The 20,879-nt window shown below is 40.6% G+C and overlaps 2 protein-coding genes across 4 annotated transcripts; both read left to right on the top strand.

The window, feature by feature from the left end:
* Positions 1-4,437: 4,437 nt before the first annotated feature.
* prps1b (phosphoribosyl pyrophosphate synthetase 1B) lies at positions 4,438-8,695 on the top strand. Of its 2 annotated transcripts, none has more exons than XM_026190902.2 (7): positions 4,438-5,139; positions 5,567-5,750; positions 6,311-6,409; positions 6,633-6,757; positions 6,939-7,112; positions 7,300-7,459; positions 7,608-8,695. In XM_026190902.2, the coding sequence occupies exons 1-7, from the start codon at positions 5,018-5,020 to the stop codon at positions 7,698-7,700; spliced, it is 957 nt and encodes a 318-aa protein (XP_026046687.1). In that variant the 5' UTR covers positions 4,438-5,017; the 3' UTR covers positions 7,701-8,695. The 2 variants fall into 2 exon arrangements, with proteins under 2 accessions (XP_026046687.1, XP_026046681.1); XM_026190896.2 differs by having other exon boundaries at positions 5,567-5,756.
* Positions 8,696-9,860: 1,165 nt separating this feature from the next.
* Positions 9,861-13,525, top strand: LOC113035342 (solute carrier family 25 member 53). Of its 2 annotated transcripts, XM_080307175.1 has the most exons (3): positions 9,861-9,988; positions 10,383-10,669; positions 10,803-13,525. In XM_080307175.1, exon 3 carries the CDS (start codon positions 10,810-10,812, stop codon positions 11,689-11,691), a length of 882 nt encoding a protein of 293 aa, XP_080163301.1. In that variant the 5' UTR covers positions 9,861-9,988; positions 10,383-10,669; positions 10,803-10,809; the 3' UTR covers positions 11,692-13,525. The 2 variants fall into 2 exon arrangements, with proteins under 2 accessions (XP_080163301.1, XP_080163298.1); XM_080307172.1 differs by having other exon boundaries at positions 9,919-10,669.
* The last annotated feature ends 7,354 nt before the right edge of the window (positions 13,526-20,879 follow it).

The raw sequence follows: 20,879 nt of genomic DNA, 5'->3' as shown, positions 1-20,879 counted from the left end.
CCACAGTTAGAAATGCGCACAAATGTCTATCTTGGATTGCAGAGACAAACAGGAGACAGCAGAAACATTCTCACTGGATGTAGAAAGTGGATCAGTGAACTCACCATTGAGCAGTTTACCGTGAGCACCGCATTTCCATTTGTTTTGCATTTTTCCAGTAGGACCATGCTTTAAAACTAGCTGCACAAGCTGATGAATGACCTCATTTTAGCTTCAAAGACACATGAAGTACTTCCCACTAAAGCACTAAACTACAGTGAACCAAATAATTAAAGTAAGCTCACACTACATTACACTTTTTGGAGATATGGGTGTTTATGTTTTTCATTACAAAATTGTATAAATTAGTGTAACTTATAGTTCAAGTGTATAAGCAGAATTCAGCTGAGTGGGCATAATTACTATATTGAGTGGGCCTGAACCCCCAAAGCCCTAACACTAGTACACAGTTTGTAACAGAACTAAAAGTAATGATTCAGCAGAAAATGTTCCCCATCAGCGCTGCTGCACATGTTCAAGCTTGAGTTCACTTTATTTTATTTTCTGTTTAATCTCCAGTAACACAACATATTCTATGAATTAACATGTTTTTAGCAGCTGTCCTGTTTGGACTACAGCTTTTAATGTGCTAGGAAAAATCAGGACAAAACTTGGATTTAAACAATATATTAATACAAAGAAAATGATTTTTTTTTTTTATCGCAGCTAACTTAAAGGGTTTGAGCACTCTGTGACACGGTTGACTGTCAAAATCTATAGGTGGATGAAAAATATTAAAAATTACAGTGTAGTGTCGGCAAAACAGCTCCTTAAACTACATTTGGTCAGCCAAGTTATTTCTCAGAGATGCTAATCTGAAAATGCTGCAAAATGTGCATCTCTTCTAAATAAAAAAACAAACAGCTGCAGCTTAATAAAGCTTCACCACATCTAACCCTACCTAACTCTACCTATCATACTCTACCTAATCAAAGCTTATATTAACCCTTACCAAATATATATCTAATCCAGCCAGGATAGCAAGCACAATGAAATGCAATCAATTTTTATACATATTTGATGCTTACTTTACTATTTCCAGGGCTGAATGTAAAAGAGTGATTTGATGATTAAGGGTGAGACAACCAACAGTTTAGAGTCATGGCTTTTAAAAGTATATTCAAGTATGGATGGCTGGTTTGCCGGGTAACATTCCCAGACCCTCAGGGCCATGTAAGGCTGGAATGGCCTCAAATACCTGGCCTGGTTACACAATGCTCCGTGTTCTTGTATAAGATCACAAGACTTTCATGTTACAGCAGATGAAAACAGTATGAGAGTAATGCAAATTTAAGGAGGTTGTGGTATGCTTTGAACTAGATTGGAGAATTTCTATTGACACTTAGGAATCAGAGAGACACTCTAGCATTGTCCTTTAATAGGCTTTCTTCAAGTGGTGCCTTTCTATTCTGGGGGAAGGCACCACCAATTGGTGGATGTGAAACCTGGATAAAAAGGAACATAATGAAAGAAAGAAAAATGGTGGAAACTTGCTGAAGAATAAGAAATGTTAAATCAAACCTAGGCTTTATTATAGATCTGACACAAAATTAATTACTCCTTATTTGTGCTTATTGCCCACCCCAATCATTCACTTTAAAGTTGCCTTAAAATGAAACAATCCCTGACCAGTATGAACAGGAAGAATGATTATGAGCAAACCTGCTTCAGTTTTCCTATTAGTACCAGGCTATTATTCTTTTTTTAGTATTTGCTTTGTGGTTGGGTTTAGTTTAAGGCAGAAATGAAGCAATAAAATGTACGACTGGAGAGACAAATAGGTCTACAAAATGTCTTAACATCTAAGCAATAACACTGTCATTGCCTCCCTCTATTTACTCAACCTGTATGTTCTATCAGTTGTGTGCATGTGCATAGGCACTGATCTCTTTTCCACGAGTTGGCATGGCCGAGGGAGAACTTCTAACCTCTAGTTATCAACAGTTTATCAACCCTTTATTCATTGTCAGATTGTTTTTCTCCTCCATGTGGTGGTACTGCTGACAGAGAGCATGGATAGCAGTAAAACTTTCTTGTTTACCAGTACATGCATGTTTGTTGTCTTCCTCCTTGCAGATACTGGAAGCCAAACTCTATGGAAATGTAGTAGAAATACTTGCTTGAGTCAATGTTTTGGAAATACTTTCATAAAGCTTATTCTTATTCTGTTTTTGCATATTACTGAACTCACTCACAGTTGTGTCCTGACTCCTGACATTGAGTTTCTTGGGTAAAACTGTAATGCAGTAACTCTGTCTAGGAGAGACACTCTAATAATAAAGTTAGTCTCGTCCATCATGGTCTAAAGGATTACTAAGTTTAGTCACATCAGAGTAGGCAATGTTGTTATATCTCACAAGGTTAAAGTTTTGTCATAATGTGAGATTGGCTGGATCCACAAAGCAGACTTCGTGAGTAAGTAGGGAAGGGACTGTGGTGGTGGAATGAGTATAGGAACACAGGAGGTTTACAAGGTGAGAGAGAGTGACACTGTGAATATTGCAGGTTCTAAACTGAAGCAGATCAAATCTAACTTGAGGCTGCGAAGTGGCAGAATATGGAGGAAGTACTAGATCAGCAGGTGGGTTTCCTTGGAGAGCAGGTGGAGAGCGGGCAGGCAGGTTGAGTCTGGGTCACAGACATCCAGAGGTCCAGGTAGCAGTGAGAAAGAGATGCAAAACAGCTTGAGTTGTTACCAGATTGCGGGAAAGTTGATTCTCAAGCCAGCATGCTCCAAATGGGGCTCTCAAATGAGCAGCTAAGAAGGGCAGAAGAATAAAAGGATGAGATCAAACAAGACTGATAGTGCCCTAGAGTCACCAGTTTAATGGGAACAGTCTGTTAGGGAACTATGGCCTGTCCTTCTTACACTTGAAGCCTGATGAATCAACTACCAACAGGTGAGGAGGTGTTGACCCACACCGCGAAAACATCTTAATCTGGTTTGGGAACAGCACCCTGCAGGGCAGACGAGCTCTACAGAGGGTTGTGCGATCAGCTGAGCGCACCATCCTCTCCGAGCTCCCTGACCTGCACTCAATCTACAGCAGGCGGTGCTGGACCAAGGCCAGGAAGATCGTGAAGGACCTCAGCCATCCCAACAACAGACTGTTCTCTCTGTTGAGGTCAGGAAAGTGATTCCGCTCCCTGAAGACCAACACAGAGAGACTGAGGAGGAGCTTCTTCCCGCAGGCGATACGGTCTCTCAATCACACCACCACACAGTACTGACCCACACATATGGTTCTTACACACACACTGGACATTCTGGACATTGTTTTCACTCATCACTTTAAGCATATTTGCACTGCACAAGACACTTACAATTGTGGATTGCACAACACTGGACATTATATTCTTCATTTCCAGTTAATACTTGTACAGCTGCTGTTATTGTGTATATATATATTTATATTTCTTCATACATTCTTATATATTTCTATACTGTGTATTGTGTATTTTGTTGTACAGTTATTTTATTTTCAACTTTAATTTATATATTTTATCTTATTCTTTCCCAGTTAAATTTACCCTTCTTTCTAATTTGTGTTGTACAGTTATTTCATTTTTAACTTTAATTTTTATATTTTATTTTATTCCTTCCTAGTTAAATTTACCCTTTTTAATTTTCATATTTATTTCCTATCTTATTCATAGCCTTTTCTTTTTTTTCTTCAGGTCACGAGCAGTTGTCTAAGCATTTCACTGCATATCGTACCGTGTATGACTGTGTATGTGACAAATAAAATTTGAATTTGATTTGAATTTGAAACTCCGCCTTAAGGTGGAAACCTGAGACAAAACTAGCATGACAACTCCATGTTGTAAAATTGAAAGAAAAAGAGAAACACAAACAAAACCTCAAGAAAAAAAGCCCTCAACAAAACTGCCCAGTTCTGCAGAATCAACAAGTTTGGCCAAGGTTAAGGGGCTCTCTACTTATTTTAAAAGCTGTGTCTAATATCCAGTGATGTTCCTTTATTAGACGTGCACTTTAAAATGTCAAAGTCAGGAGTCTGCTGTCTGATTTAGGTGACGAGTTTTGAGTTGTTGGTAATGTAGTAAAGGGGGTTGCAAATGTTACTGCATGTTTGCATGCACCCCCCCCCCCCCCCACATAAGTTTTTTTTTCCTGCCCTTAGGGAGGAAAATCGGAAACAAAAAAAAAAAAAAAAACAGATGCACATCTGCTACGTTACAAATTGTTAATTATTTGCTTCATCTTGGAGTTGCACAGTGTATTTGTAGATCTACAGAAACTATGAAGATGCTAAGTTTTTTTTATTGGCAGTGAGTAGGATGGACAAGATTAAAAATGAGAAAGCGACGGCGGAGGTTGAGCAGTTTGTAGACAAAGTTAGAGAGGTAAAAATGAGATGGTTTGGACACATGCAGAGGAGGTATAATGGATATGGACCTGCAAGGCAGGAGGAAAAGAGAAAGACCACAGAGGAGCTTCATAGATGTAATACAGAAGGACGTGCAGAGGCGGTGGATAGTAGGGATGGGGTGCAGATGGTCTGCTGTGGTAAAATCTAAAAAGAGGAGATTTACTAATGTCAATTTCAGGCATGTTTTTAATATCATACAATAAAATGTACAACTCGCAAAAAAAGTTGAAAAAACCAAACACATCTATTTATATAGTTGCGTGTGGACTCATTATTACATTTTTACCCGTCTAAACTTCCGAGCTTTCTAGACTCTGCTCGCTCACGTGACTGTGTCAAGGCCGGAAGACGTAATTACGGTGTCGACGTCAGCAAAAGCGTGCGCGCCACCTTCAGAGGAAGCTGCACGCGGGATGTGTGGGACATAATGGTGGATAGGTAGGGAACACACTTAAGCTCGCTAAGAGTAGCTCTTCAACTGTTGATCAATTCCCAGTTGTTGTCTTGGACTCTTCCATCGCTCTGACCCGACAACCGCTCGCTGCTGCAGCCCGCTTGGACTGGACGACGCCCTGGACCACAGAAAAATGCCGAATATCAAAATATTTAGCGGTAGCTCACACCCGGACCTGTCTCAGAAAATAGCGGACCGCCTCGGTCTCGAGCTGGGAAAGGTTGTAACAAAGAAATTTAGCAACCAGGAAACATGGTGAGTTGTTTTCTTTGTTTTGTAGCTACTTTTAAAAAGGCTTAGATTTTAGAGGTGTGTCTGGTAGGCAAATATCGTAGCCTAGCGACATGTATTAATGGGAAACGTGGTGTCACGGTGAAAGTGCCGCGCACTGTTGTCAGGAACTTGTAGTCCATGCGTTCCACAGAACTAATGCTAACCAGCTAATTCTCAGCACCAAAGCCGCCTCAAAATAGGTTTAAAGTGCCATCATGTACCGTCTAGAGACTGTCATTTCCGGACTGCATGCTTCTTTTTTTACCCTCAGTTTAACGCTTGTGCAGATCAGATCACAAAGGCAAACACGAGCCACTGTTTACTCTCCCTCATCCATCTCCTACCTGCCATGATGTGTTAGCTCCTTATCCCTAATTGTTTATTTTTGTCACCTTCTCTCCTCTGGCAGCGTGGAGATAGGGGAGAGCGTGCGTGGGGAGGATGTCTACATCGTACAGAGTGGCTGTGGAGAGATCAATGACAATTTGATGGAGCTGCTGATCATGATAAACGCCTGCAAGATTGCCTCCGCCTCCAGGGTCACTGCTGTCATCCCCTGCTTTCCGTACGCCCGGCAGGACAAGAAGGACAAGGTGGGGGTGAGGGATATCTGTCTACTTACTTCTGTCATGCCATTTGCCATCCAGCACCATGACAAGAAGCCTGCAGCCATGCCCATCAGCCAACAGGGCATATTTGCTTTTCTTTGTTTTTGTTCCCTCCTTTGTATTGTTTGCTAAGTTAACTTGAATTGCACTTCCATACCTCCCCATGCAGCTGTTTGGATTTTTATTTATTCCCTTTTTGGCATTTTAATCATACAGCACAAATCAAATGTTTTTACATGTTAATCTACTAAATAAAAAATGTTAATATAATATTGCAATGTGAGTTTGCTTTGTAGCAGGGCCAAAGCCATCATTCTCAACTGTTTTGGCTATTCTAATGAATGCCTTTTGTAGCTAAATCAACCCATCTACCTCTTATATTGTCAGTACTAATGTATAGTGTCACTATGACAGGGTAACCTGCAGCATTTGTCTGCTATAATTTTACTGAACTGCTAAGCTCTCTTAAGTGTTATTTTTAGAACTGAGCACTGCTTGCCAGTTTACTTATTCCATGTGACTAACAAGAGCTATTTTCATTACAGAGCCGTGCCCCTATCTCTGCCAAGCTGGTGGCCAACATGTTGTCAGTATCAGGCGCTGACCATATAATCACAATGGACTTGCATGCTTCACAGATCCAGGTGAGCAACACAACAGTACATGCAAACAGACTTGTTTCTCATACACCGCCCTCCAATTGGTCAACCCTGCAAAATCACCATTTTGGTTTGCATTTTAAACTCCCATGTGGCTGACATGTGAAAATTTGCATTGTGAATCTTGTTGTTTACTTGGATACTATAAAAGAAAATGAAAGCCCATATGTTTAACCAGTGTGTGTGTGTGTATATCTCTTATTTGCAGGGATTCTTTGATATACCCGTTGATAACTTGTATGCAGAGCCAGCTGTTCTGAAATGGATTAAAGAGAACATCCCAGAGTGGAAAAACTGCATCATTGTCTCACCTGATGCAGGAGGAGCCAAGAGGTATGCTCCCACAGGAGTTCTACCTTTAACCATAGCTTAACCTTTCCATATCTTCTCTAGAGTTTAATTTAGATTAACATTCTGTTGGCTTTACCTATCTCAACAGGAGTTTAATTTGATATGTAAAAGTAGTTTAAACACAGAGCTTTAACTGGTGCAATGCTTGCTTTTTCTTTTGCAGGGTCACATCAATAGCAGACAGGTTGAACGTGGACTTTGCTCTTATTCACAAGGAAAGGAAAAAGGCGAACGAGGTGGACCGCATGGTTCTCGTCGGAGACGTGACCGATCGGGTCGCCATTCTTGTGGATGATATGGCCGACACATGTGGCACAGTCTGCCATGCTGCTGACAAGTAAAGCACTTTCTTAATCTTTTAAATCAAGTAAATTTTGAGCTTTGCTCCAGTGCAAGACGCAGAGCTATTTGGGCTACTATGGAAACTAAGTGATCATTACTGAATCCCATTTAGACATGTGTTTTGCAGACTGTGTCCAGTGATATGGAGGCTCGTAATGCATCTTGCTCTTTCTCTCTTTTAGACTCATTTCTGCTGGAGCAACTAAGGTGTATGCCATCTTAACTCATGGCATCTTTTCTGGCCCAGCGATCTCCCGCATCAACAATGCTTGTTTTGAAGCTGTGGTTGTCACCAATACGATCCCTCAAGAGGAGAAGATGAAGCATTGTTCCAAAATACAGGTCAGGAAATTGAAAACAGTTTCCAGAACAGAAATTGACATAAGAGCTGAAAAACGTCAGGTTGCTGTATGCATTTTTGGAAAGCTGGTGTTTGAAGCTGCACAGTGTCTTACAGTTTGTGTGACATCTTGTTCTTTCTTGCCTTCAGGTTATTGACATCTCCATGATCCTTGCTGAGGCCATTCGCAGAACTCACAACGGCGAGTCCGTGTCATACCTGTTTAGCCACGTTCCCTTGTAACAAAAGCTGTCTACCATCAACCTTGTGCTGTTAACACCAAATAAGAGAAGAGGGATTTTCCCCAACTCAAACACAACCATTAACAAAGATGTTCAGCTAATTGTTTGGAGGGAAAAGAAATGTCATGTCTGTTACTAACGCTGGCCCCACCTCACTTTAAGTCCTTTCCCTTTCAATGGTGTACCATCACACCTCGGGCACCAAAGCAATCACAAGCTACCAATTCAGGCTGGCATATTTATTTTATATGGATAAATGGTGTTTTATCCACTGTGAACTTTGTTCTTCATTCATAACTTTTCGATCCAGAGTTTCTCCTGACCATCTCACCTCTGCAGGAGTAATTTCAGTCTGTTGTCAAAGAGCTAATATGAATAACCCTGGACGGCTCCAGTGGTCAGGAGAAGCTTCTGCTATATGAAGCTGTTACAGTGCTTTTTGTTACATTGAATGAGAGTAGTTCTTTTTTGTTCCTTGTTTTATCCACTGCTGTTTAAAAGATTATAATTACTGAAGTGAATGTGTTTTGAGAGAGTTTACAGTGCCACTGAAGCTCCACTCAACCAAGTGTGCCTCAACAGTCTGAAATGAAAATATTTTTCTTGCTTTATTTTATTTCCCTCCCTCCCATGTTTCTGTTTGGATTCCCATTGGACAAAGCACTTCGGTTTGTCTTAGCAGGCTGAAAACAATAATTTTGGATATTTCTTTCGGCTCTTGAGGTGCCCTCATTGAGTGGGGTTTGCCCAGTGTCCTCGAGGGTCTGTGAGGAGCCTTCCATAGTTGGGTTGTTTGGTTTTTAGCTTGGGGTCTCTGCAGGCTGGAGCTTCCTTCAGAAATGTTCACCTGCCTTTTATTTCTTTGTCTGGAGGAAGGAGTTGTCAGTTATGTGCATAATCCAAATCTTTGTGTTTTTATTTTTTTCAGTAGACTGAATGTGCCAGTTATTTGATGAATGCATTCTTAATACAATTAAATATGCATCAGATCTTAAACATGGCTCTTCTATGTCTTTTTTCTGCTTAGACACATGAAAGTTGAACCTAGTTGAGGTTGTCCGCAGTCATCTTAGACCACATAAAAGTATATAGTCCATTTGAGTTACATTCTCAGTACTAGGAAAAAATGTCTTTTATTAAAATGCTGTTTAGATGGAGCTCTCAAAAACCAGGAGTGAAGGCTGCTTGAAATTTCACCTACAAATTAACCCAAGCTGCTACATGGGATCAATGAGATGTCACAGAAGGTTGTACTAGACAGTTGGCGGATTAAACACTGTAATGTGCAATCCCACGGTAAGACATTCACAAATCACTCCACAAGCTCAACTAAAAAAAGTTCAGCACCGCAGTGCATGTGTGTGTGTGTGTGGGGTGGGGGGGGGTGCTGAAAGGGATATATATTTGTTATTCTGGAAAGTAAAAATCACAACCTGTTCATTAAAATGTGTTCAGCATTTACACATTGATTATTCATCTGATCAATCATGACACGTACTGTTCTCCCCTGTATAAGCCATCGATGTAGGGTAAAAGTATCAGTATTGGTATGTTGTAAATGCCAATACTGATCCTGCATTTACTTGGTATCAGATCAAAACCAAAATCTGCAGTATGGCATAGCACTAATGCACAATACTTTAATTAGACTGGATGTAGCTTATAGCTAATTTCCACAATGTCCTTTTTCCTGTAACCTGGCTTATTTTATTCTTTTTAGTAACCAAGGATACTTTGTATTATTTTATATTACTCCTGCATTTTACCGTAATATTTTGTGATGCCATTTTTTAATGTAATCCAAATATAGAGGGCTGTCTGTTTGTTTGCCCACCAGATATTCTTGCAATCTGTAGAGTCTGCTGATAAATTTATATTTTGAAAGGGAAGATGAGGTTCTTTATACATCCGTTATCAGTTATTGGATTAGTAACTTAAATATTTTCTTAAAATTGCTAAAATATTTTAGCTTGGCATTGATAAAACTCCGTGGAACATGAGCCTGCCGGAAACAATTTCTTCATGGGACGCACCCTTCTCCCGAAGCTCGGTGTGGGGGGAAAAGGCGGTCTTGACTGACAGATGATACAACCAATCCATTGTGTCGTGACGTAGCTCGTCTTGTCCAATGATTATTCTAAAGGGGGCGGGGTCAGTCACAGACACCAGCAGATCAACGCTCAGTGCGCCTTGCTCTCTAATCCCATTGCAGACCCAGGTTAGGGGAGAAACAAGTAATGGAAATGGTTCAAAGGAAAATAGAGGAAGATGGTGACATTCACTGCAGAGGTAATAAATGCAAAATCAGATGTGAAGTCCAAGATGGAAAGGATTCAGATTATTGTTAAGGCAGCATGCCATAGTTTAGATAAGAAGAATATCAGGTGAGTGGATGTAAGGGGGGACTAAGTAGTCACGGAAGTCAAGAGGGATAATGTGGTGGTTAATTTTTTATAACCACATTAATCCTAAAGTGGAATACAAGGAGTCTTTTGTCAAATGGTCAAGATTTTTAAAAAGTTTATATACAATCATACAGAAAAATCTGACATTTGTATTCAGGAAACATGGTTGAAGCCTTTTTGGGGGTTTTAGAGTGTATGGGTATATTGCGGTTAGATATGATATGAAAGAAGATGAATTAAAGATATTTCATTTTTTGTTTAATGCTGGACTCATCAAGAGGATCTAAGGATATAGAAGTGATGTGGGAGTAAAACCCAGAAGATGGCAGTAGTGCAACATCGTTGGATGCAGGCTGCCTTTAATAATGGAAGAAGAAGAAGAAGGAATTCTATTGTGGACCACTTATCGGAGGAGCATCTGTGGTAACTACGGGCACAAGCAGAAATACCCTCTCCTCATGCAGCACTGGAAAATACAATAACGACACACCTATTCTGCCTCCACATTCCTACAATGATCTGTGGAAAATAACGAATTGTTTTTCTGGTGGAGACAGCTGACAGAGTAAGTAAATGATTATGATCACACACTGTAAATTGAGTTTTTTTAACCTAAGTGTTGTAAATGGCTTTTTTCATTCATTTTTCTCTTATAACTGACTGTGCATGCCTGACTGGATCTGCTTAATTTCTCTAAGGAGAATAATGGCCGGCGGTTCTGAGAGTAAACAAGAAGAAGAGGCACTTGGCAACCTAATTGTTCATTTCCAGAGCTACTTGCATGGAGGAACCTCCAGCTTGTTGTCCACCCTTCCCACCCTTATCGTCTTTCCTGTCTATAAGACTGTTTTTCGTCAACAAATCCACAACACCTCAGTTCACAAGGCAGTGGCACAGCTCTATAGAGAGGGCCCTGTGAAGCTCTATAGGGGTGTGGCTCCACCGTTAGTGATGAGGACGCTGAACGGCACACTGCTCTTTGGCCTCCAGGATACCCTCCTCCGACAGCTCCCTCTGTCATCCCAGAATGTCATCTCTGCCAAGGCCCTTCCTGCTCTGGCAGGGTTTGGGGCAGGTGTTGTAGAAGCCGTGGTTTTTACGCCCTTTGAGCGTGTTCAGAATGTGCTGCAGAACAGCCAGAATGACAGTCGTCTACCCTCGTTCAAGAGCGTCCTTCTAAGGCTAAAGGCAGAGGGGATTGTTTTGGGCTACTACAGAGCCTTCCTGCCCATTGCAGCCCGCAACGCCTTCGGCAGCTCCCTCTACTTTGGACTGAAGGGGCCTGTGTGTGTTGCTGTGGCGGAGCAGGGGGTCTCACCAATGGCCTCCTCTTTCATCTCAGGAACAGTGATATCAGTGGCAGTCAGCTTGACTCTGTATCCACTCTCTGTGCTTGTGGCAAACATGCAGTCACAAGTAGGTGGGGACGTTAAAGGGGTCATAGCATGCTGGGCTCTGCTCTGGAAATCTCGTAATAGGAGTTTGGCGTTACTGTATCGAGGAGGTTCCATGGTTATCCTGAGGTCGTGCATCACTTGGGGACTCACCACTGCCATTTATGACAGGCAGGAGAAACGATCAGGCTGAAGATACGTGCTCCAGACATTTTTATCCACAAAAGTGTATTCAATTTTGATATTGTTCACAGGAGACATTTTGACTTATAACTGCAAGAAAAAAAACGTATTGATAAGCCTTTATAGTGTGGGAGTGAACTACCACAAGCAATTCCGGTACTCTGAAACCATAACTTTAACAATTATTCAATATATTACTTCCACCTGCGCTTCTCTGATGTTTACTGCAGTGAGTGAAGAAAATGCAGTCATACTAACAAGCTAATTTTCTGTGTCAAAATGTGCTATCAAGCTGACAGCACCACTGCTAAGACTTCTGGTCTCAGAGATGGGTTTGAATAGTTCTCCTTTGATGAAGTTGTCAGTCACATATGCTTTGAATTTTTATTGTTTTGTAAGGAAAGAAATTTTGCTTAGGACTCAAAAAACAAGAATTGCTGTAAGCCAGCCAGGCTTAAAGAACGGATGCCATAATATAGTCAGAAACACAGATTAGTTTTCTACAACCTGAGAATTAGGATTATTGTGCACTGCTGGTAATGTCATCACACAGCCACAATGTAGTTCTGCAGGGGCAGTCCAAGATTTTTTGGGGCCTAAAGCAGAATTTGATTTGGGGCCCATCAACCACCCACTTTAGCGCAGCCACAATTATCCATGAATTGTCCATGTTCTATCATTTGTCATGTCATACATGATCATGCCTTTCTAGTGTAGTGGAAAGAAATAAACCAAGTTAACTTTTGTAAATTCAAAACATCTGACTGTTCATACTGTTTTTAAAATGTGCAGAATGGCAGAAAAGTATATTAATTCATAAACATACCTTTATCCCAATGCTTCCCCCTCATTTTTTTTCTTTTTAGCAAAATAAGTCTTTTTTTTTTTTTTTACATATTTGCTGCGGTCTACTTTAAAACACTTATAGTGGGCATGAACGTGGCCGCAGCTATGACAGTGAAAGTGATCAAACCAGTAGCATTAACCTGTCATTTTATTAAAATATGTATCAAAAATATTTAGCTTTCTCTTTCATGAATACAACTTATATATCACAAAAATTTAACATTTATTAACCTGCATTGTGTGACATTTCAAATGCTCTCGGGGGGCCCCCTGCTGGTGAGGGAGCCCACAACCAGCTGCTTAGTCTGCTTATAGCTGACACATTGACTTATGCTTGTCCTACTTTAAAAAGGTCACTCCCTCTTTCTATGCTTCTATGAGGTCATTTACAACAAGCGAGTTGTTAATATCAGCCAGGTACAGCTTGACCACGCACACCCATTGACGAGAGTGCAAACTGCAAGTCGTAAGGTACTATTATTATGTGTTATGAAACAGGTTTTCTGTGCACAGAGGGAGTTATGTTGTAGTTCAGTGTAAAACACTGGCACTATACTGAATTATATTCAGTCTTACACTTTTTAATGTAATCTGTTATTTCCTCAGGACTGTCAGTCTTTCTGTAGCCAATGATTGAAGGTAATAATCATTGTTGCTTTACTTTTTAAAAAGTTAATTTGAATGTCTTTTGTTTGTGTGAAATGTCATTTTTATTCTGGGCATTTTATGTGCTAAAGAGGACAACCTACTGTGACCCATTAACTCACCTGTTGTTTTATTATTATTATTTTTAAATGATCCTTTTATACTGATCCTTAGCATAAGACCCCATAAATCTATGTGCCATTTACATCTGTGGATTGCCGTCTTTTTGCAAGATAAACAATTTCCTTCTGAAAAAAAAAACCCAAGGTATTAAGCCATGTATGGTCTCAATATATATGGTGACCATGAATCATCATATACATATTATGAATTAAAGACTGTAAGAAAATAAAGCTAAGTTTCGGTCACTACTGCACTGTTTCCTGACAGCAAGAAGGTTTTGGGGCAGGGCTAAGTGGGGCCTTCCTTTGAGGAATTTTCCTGCTCTTGCTTGTGGAAATGTCCAAACACATCCCGACTGGATGAATCAGGAAAATAATTCTTTGCTGCCTCTTGTTTAGCTAGGTTCCCCACACACACACACCCCAAGAGCATGCGGCTGCTTCCCCTGAAGGTATATAATTTGCTTACAGCGTATAACAGTAAAAGAACATGTATTTGACTGTCAAAACAGCATATTTTCCCCTATTTACTGCCAAACAAAATAACAGTTACTGGAAAGTATCGGTGTTTTCCCACCAAGTGCATTAACAAATTACAGTCATTCGACTTTAACTGGTTTCTTTCCCTTTCTTGTTATGATTATTTTTAAGTTGGCTTGTCATAACTCTGTAGCCCACTAGATGGTACTGTGCTAAAAGAGAAAAACGTGAAATCCATCACATCACCTACAATAGGTGTCCGTTTTTCCAAACGTGCGGATACGTGAAGGAATTCATCATGCGATTGCAACACTGCATAGGAAGAACTTTGACCCAACATATCATTTTTAAGGAGGTTTGAGAGGGCGGTGAGACATCAAGAGTGTCCAATTAAAATTCGCCTTCTGAGCTTTGAAAGCCAATGAGAGCCAGAGGACCGGTGTCCATGTTGGCGTGCACAAGGGCGTGTTGTCTCTATTTAAACCGTTGGTTTTGCACGGATTACACACACACACAGTTACCTGTTAAAGATTGTCTTGCAACGCGGTCCTACACCAGGTAAAACTCTTTAAATTGTTTTGTTTTTCCAGCTGTCTTAGCCTGCTGATAAATTATTTTTTTCTTAATTGCTAAGAAAAAAATGCGAACGAATTGTTTATTTTAAGTGATTATTTATGTGCTGTGTATTAAAATATGAAATACGTTATGCAACGTTTTGGTATGTATCTCTTTTAGTACACTCACTGGTGTGTTAGTCACTTCAGTTATGGCGCAGGGTGTGTACAGATGCCTGACAGTGCCTCATTTCTCTGCCCGCAGATTAGGGCTGTCTATAAGTCTTTATCAGGCTACCTAAGGTTAATTTTCCTAGACAGCCTGGTCTTTAAGGGGTATTTTCCCTAGGGTGGTGTTAAAAATAAAAATGCACCCATTATTCTGTGCGGTCTATTGCTGTGGACAGCAAAGAAGACAGACGCTCCCCTAATGGGATAGGTCACTGAATTTCCTAATACTGCAGTATTTATGCCCTGACTTCAGTCCTCCTGGAAATATTAAATTCCTATAAAACTTGTTCCAATGCACATGCGCTTCTAATCTTATTTGCTTAGTTGGCACAGGTGTAAAATTCTCCGTATCTCTTTAATAACTGTACATAAATGCAAATCAGTGCACAGACGCACCATTTTTCTCTGTTAACAAGAGCCATTTGTGGATTTGAATGCCACCCAGTTAAACACTACATCACGTTAGTTCACCGTGGTGAGATAGAGGTACAGATACTTGTTGTTTCAGGTGACTGCATGGTTCACAACCTTTTTTTTTTTTTTCTCACGTCAGGTGGAACTTGGTTTGTGTACATGTATGGGCATGCACTGCAGACAAGATCTTAGCATGTCAGTGAGATCTTGAAAGCACACACATTCTTCTCTTAAATCTCCCCTTTTCTGTTTTATAGAACTCCTCCAAAATGAGCGACAGCAACCCAGTCAACCAGGAAGTGGAGCAGTTCAACAAGCAAAAGCTAAAGAAGACTAACACGCAAGAAAAGAACCACCTTCCAACAAAGGAGGGTAGGTCTTTAAGACAAAAGAAGTGTGCTCCAAACAAGCCTCTCATTTACTTCTTTCACCTTTCCCCTTTACTCTGGCTCACTGGTTGGCTCAACTCCTCCCTGCCTTTTTTTTTTTTTTTTTTTTTTTAAATAAAGGTAACTGCAAATATTGCAAAACAAGGACCACACCCAACTACCTGAGACCTTGTACTTAGCACCAACCTGTAAGGAAGAAACGCACGCATATTCCCACTCTTGAAACTCTAACCTGCCATCTACCACTAAGAGTGGAAGAATACAAATTTTAGAGCAAATAAACAGAAACCCCAATCATAAACTGCACAATGGTGTTTTTTTTTTTTTTTAAATTTTTTTTTAAATTTTTTTTTTTTTTTTTTTTTTTTGCTTTTTAAAAAAAAAAAAAAAAAAAAAGTGTTCATCTCTGGCGTGACATGCAGCAGCAGAAAGAGGAGAATGAAAGTGTGTCAAAATGCCCATCCTTCCCCTCTGAGGCTGTGAAGCTCCCTGCTGTCTAACTCAATCTTTCTTAATCTGAACACAGCTGTGGCTACTATAAGAGAGAAGAGGCTCAGAAGCAGGTGGCACTGTCAGTGCATGCTGTCCTCTTTATGAGTTCTAAAGCCTTTTTTAGATATGTGATATGCGGTGCTGCCATCCAGACAGCAACGTTTCTCATTGCTTCATTAGGACAAAAATTGGACTTTAGGCACAGACGATCATCTTCATCCAGAGAAGTGGTTTGCACTTCTGGCTGTAAAGTAGAGCTACAAGGCCCCATTTTTAGCTCTGTCTGTGGCTCAGAGGTATGTGAGCACTCGTGTCATAATGTTGTGCTCATTTATCTGTTAATGTGACGCGATGCATTCACAGTTGAAAGTGGAAAATGTGGAAGTGATATGAAAATGTTATTCATTCATTTCTGTCACGCCTATTGCAACAAAAAGAAAGTGGCTATGAAGATAATCTATTCAGATACCACGCCATCTATAGAAATGAGTGGATGACTCAAAGGGTGTTAACTGGACAGCAGCAGGATAACTGCCGTAATGCAGTACAGACAGAATGTCTCTTTGTGCATGAAGAATTGCAGTGAATTGACTAGTAAACAAACATTCCTTGAGTTGGGTTAATATACTCAGTGGGAGCTTCACTAGCCCTCTGTGCTTAATACAGCAAGTGGGTTATGGTTGGTAATATTTAAAATTTTTGTTTTTTCTTCCTCACAGAAATTGAAGCGGAGAAGAAAGCCATGCAGCAAGGAAACTGAAGAGAGTCATGAGTCTCCTTCAATCGACCCCCCCCCCCCCCCGCTACCTGCTCGTCTTCCAAGCCCAACCATCCCCACCTCTGCCTCAGTTTTCTGTGCCACGCTGTCTTTGCTTTGAAATGGTGTTTGGGTTGACGCTATGGGAAAGATCTCTGTGACTAAATTAAGGCAATGGATGCATTTTATTGTTTTGCAATGCAGTGTAGAAAAGGGTTGAACAGGGCATGATAAACATTATACAGGGTGTAGACTTGAGCAAAAAAGGGAGGGGGGGGGGAATCATAATTTCAACATTGGAAATTCATCAATCATGTTATATTACTATACCATATGTATGCCTGTAAATGGTGCCATTCAGGATGTTTTATGAAAAAGGACATAAAAGATGATATTGTTTTTAATAAAAAAATGTTCAAAAACTTTGAGTTACTTTGTTAAAAATGAAACCAATGAAACTTATTTGAGCAACTTGGCATCTTCATTTAAAAAAAACTTTATAGACTGATTTTCACATTCACCAGTTAAAGTATTTGAGGAAAGCAAATGCATATGATGGGCTCGTTTAAATAAAAACTTTGGAAAGAAACTGGAATTTAAAAGCATCAGAGAAAAGATACAAACAAGCATGAAGCATTAGTTGAAAATTAAAAATTTATAATGCATAAAAGCAAACCTACATATCATTTAAATGGCTGTGTAAACAGATATCGACACCTGATGCTTAAAAGCTCACTCGGACACGAGTGCTCAGTTATTATCTACTCTTTCCTTTCTCGTCAGCACTTACAGTTACACGCAATGTTGCTGTTAATTTTTCAATATGCAATAAAGCCTGAGGTTCATTTTAGGATTTTTTTTTTTTTTTCAGCATGCATAATAAAGAAAATGAGGGTTTAAGGCAGTGAAAGACACAGATAAATTTCACTGCCAATACTGGTACCAAAATATTCTTGGACAACCTCTTGCTATTGGAGTGACTAGGACTAAGAAAATTAATTATTAACATTCATATTAAGCTTTCATATTCTTTGGGGTTGCAAACATTTCATTCCAGATACCTCATCTAGATATACAACAGGTTTAAGCCTGCAGAAAAAACGGGAGTGAACGAGCTGTAGGCGTGGGCACACTGCAGATTGCCAACAAGGATTTTTAGTTGACTTTAGAGTTTAGTTTACTTTCGATACTGGAATTTAGCATACATGTGCAGGGCATCATTTACACTGTCTCTATGCATGTAAAGTCAGGATACTAAAATTAGATTATTTGCATTCTGCCTTTAAAATGTTTTGGAAAGCACAAATTTATCTCGCAGCTCATCGACTGGGCATGTTTTCCATCAGGCTCCTGTGTGTGTGGATTGCTTAAGATAGTGCAGTCTGTGTTTTTCCGCAGCAAGCCTGCTGGGACATGTTCATATAGTGGTGCACAAATGCTTGAGAGCAAAGACACACTTTACACTGTCTAACTTTGTTCAAAATGCTTTTACCATACTTGTTAAAGGTCGTGCAGATTTACATGTTCCATTGTGTTGTAATGAAACCTGTTCAATATCATGAATAATAAATTAGGCTTCTTTTGAGAGGGATGATGGTATGCACGTTTTCTCTTTCCGAGATCTGTCAGGATCTGTCTTTGATAAGAAACTTAGGACTACAACAAAACAGTCTAGAACATGTGCAGAATTATCATAGGACTTGTATAAGCAGATAAGGAAAAGTCAGTCTAAGATATATAAATGTAAAAAGTTCTCATCGGCAGATGAGATCCAGAACACAGGATTTCTGATATCTTTTAAAAGACATTTGATCATTCTGGTGCTATAAGAGTGTACTTTTTAACAGCTAAAAAGGCTCATACCAAAATCTGAATCTTTATGGTCCAAATATGTGCACACATACAAGAAATTGACCTCTGATTTTTCATTGCCCTGAATTTAACAGACTTCTATGTGTAATAGTGACGAAATGGCTCTTAGAGCCGGATCTTTGACGTGAACGACGCGAGACGTGGGGTTTTTTTTTTCCTTCTCTTTCCTTGTATTATATGATTTATTTATTACATTTTATGTGGAGTGAATAAATAAAAGTATATTTACGGTGGCCCCTACAGACAAAGCAGCACGTAAAAACTCCAAAACACATAAAAACTCCAAAACACGTACAAAAGACAACAGAAGTGCTCCAAAATGCTGGGCGCAGTGTTGAGCTTTTGTTACCTGGTGGCTACACAAGCCAGCAAGTACCAACGACCGGATTTGGTGTGTGGTAATAACAGGTAAATGAACTTTTTTTTAAAAATTATTTGAATATATATGAGTGCTTGTGTATAAATACACAAACAATACACATATGCTTTCAATTGTTTAATTTAAGTGATCTAGGTAGCTCTGTTTTGGAAGTTAAGTTAACGCTAGAAATGTGTTTTGGAGTTTGTAAGTGTTTTGTCTCTAGAATAGAATAGAATAGAATAGAATAGAATAGAATAGAATAGAATAGAATAGAATGCCTTTATTGTCACTATACAGTTGTACAATGAGATACAGAGCATCTCCTACTCAGTGTAAACATGCTGGGGTGGGGGGGTGGGGGGTAAAGTTCTGCAGCGCTATGTACATATGGACAGTATTAACATAGGGAAAAACATATATATATAAAATGTACAATATACAAGTCGTAAGTAATATGTAATAAATAGTGTTATGTATATACAGTTGAGTTATTGCACATGGAATTGGTATAAATAGTGTTATGTATATACAGTTGAGTTGTTGCACATAGAATTGGTATTGCACAGTGGTGGTCCATAGAGGAAGTGGGAAGTGGGAAGTGGGGGGCTGTGTTATCTGTGCATGTGTGAGTTCAGGGTGGTTATCGCTTTGGGGAAGAAACTGTTTTTGAGTCTGTGGGTTTTTGTGTTGATGCACCTGTAGCGCTTCCCTGAGGGAAGCAGGCTGAACATGTTGAAGCCAGGGTGGGAGCTGTCCTTGATAATGTTTGCTGCTCTGGTGAGGCAGCGGGAGGAATAGATGTCCATCGGGGAGGGGAGAGGGCAGCCGATGATCTTCTGTGCTGTCTTGATCACACTCTGAAGCCTCACTCTATCCGCCTTGGTGCAGCTGCCGTACCATACCGTGATGCAGTAGGTTAGCAGGCTCTCAATGGACGAGCGGTAGAAGGTCAGCAGCAAGTTGGAGTTCAGCTTGTACTTCCTGAGGACTCTCAGGAAGTGCAGCCGCTGTTGGGCCCTTGATGACCGCTGAGATGTTGTCTGTCCAGGAGATGTCAGCAGAGATGAGGACACCAAGGAACCGGAAAGTGTGGACCCTCTCCACACACTCCCCGTTGATGTAGAGGGGGGCCAAATCGGTGCTGTGTCTCCTGAAGTCAACAATGAGCTCTTTGGTTTTCTTAGTGTTCAGTGCCAGGTTGTTTTCTGAACACCATGCTGCCAGCTTCAGGACTTCCTCTCTGTACTCTGCCTCGTCTCCCTTCGAGATGAGTCCGACTACCGTGGTGTCATCAGCAAACTTGATGATGAGAGTGTTGTTGTGGGTCGAACTGCAGTCGTGGGTGTAGAGAGAATACAAGAGGGGGCTCAGCACACAGCCCTGTGGGGAGCCGGTGCTCAGTGTGCGAGTGGAGGAGAGATGAGGGCAGAGTCTTACAGTCTGGGGCCGGTTTGTGAGGAAATCCTTTATCCAGGCACATGTGAGAGGAGGGAGGCCAAGAGCGACCAGTTTGGTGATGAGGATGTCCGGGATGATTGTATTAAAGGCTGAGCTGTAGTCCACAAAGAGCATTCGGACGTAGCTTTGCCGCTGCTCTAGGTGACTCAGCACAGCGTGAAGGGCTGTGGCGATGGCGTCTTCTGTGGATCTGTTTGCACGGTATGCAAACTGGTGAGGGTCGAATTCTGGGGGGAGGTAATCCTTGATGTGCTGAAGGACTAGTCTCTCAAAGCATTTCATGATTACCGGTGTGAGGGCCACAGGGAGGTAATCATTCAGGCTGGAGATGGGAGACTTCTTCGGCACTGGGATGATTGTGGCTGATTTTAGACAGGATGGGATGGCTGCCTGATCCAGTGAGAGGTTGAAGAGTCTGGTGAAGATGAGGGTGAGCTGGTGTGCGCATGCTCTTAGTACCTTGCCAGGTACTCCATCTGGACCGGCCGCCTTCCTGGGGTTCACTGCTAGGAGCCAGAGGCCACTGTATATATTTATATATAAACATATATAAATAAAACCACTTTTTTTTACATTA

Source organism: Astatotilapia calliptera, chromosome 2, assembly GCF_964374335.1.
Source record: "Astatotilapia calliptera chromosome 2, fAstCal68.1, whole genome shotgun sequence".
NCBI lineage: Eukaryota > Metazoa > Chordata > Actinopteri > Cichliformes > Cichlidae > Astatotilapia > Astatotilapia calliptera.
This window is presented reverse-complemented; position numbering and strand designations above follow the sequence as displayed.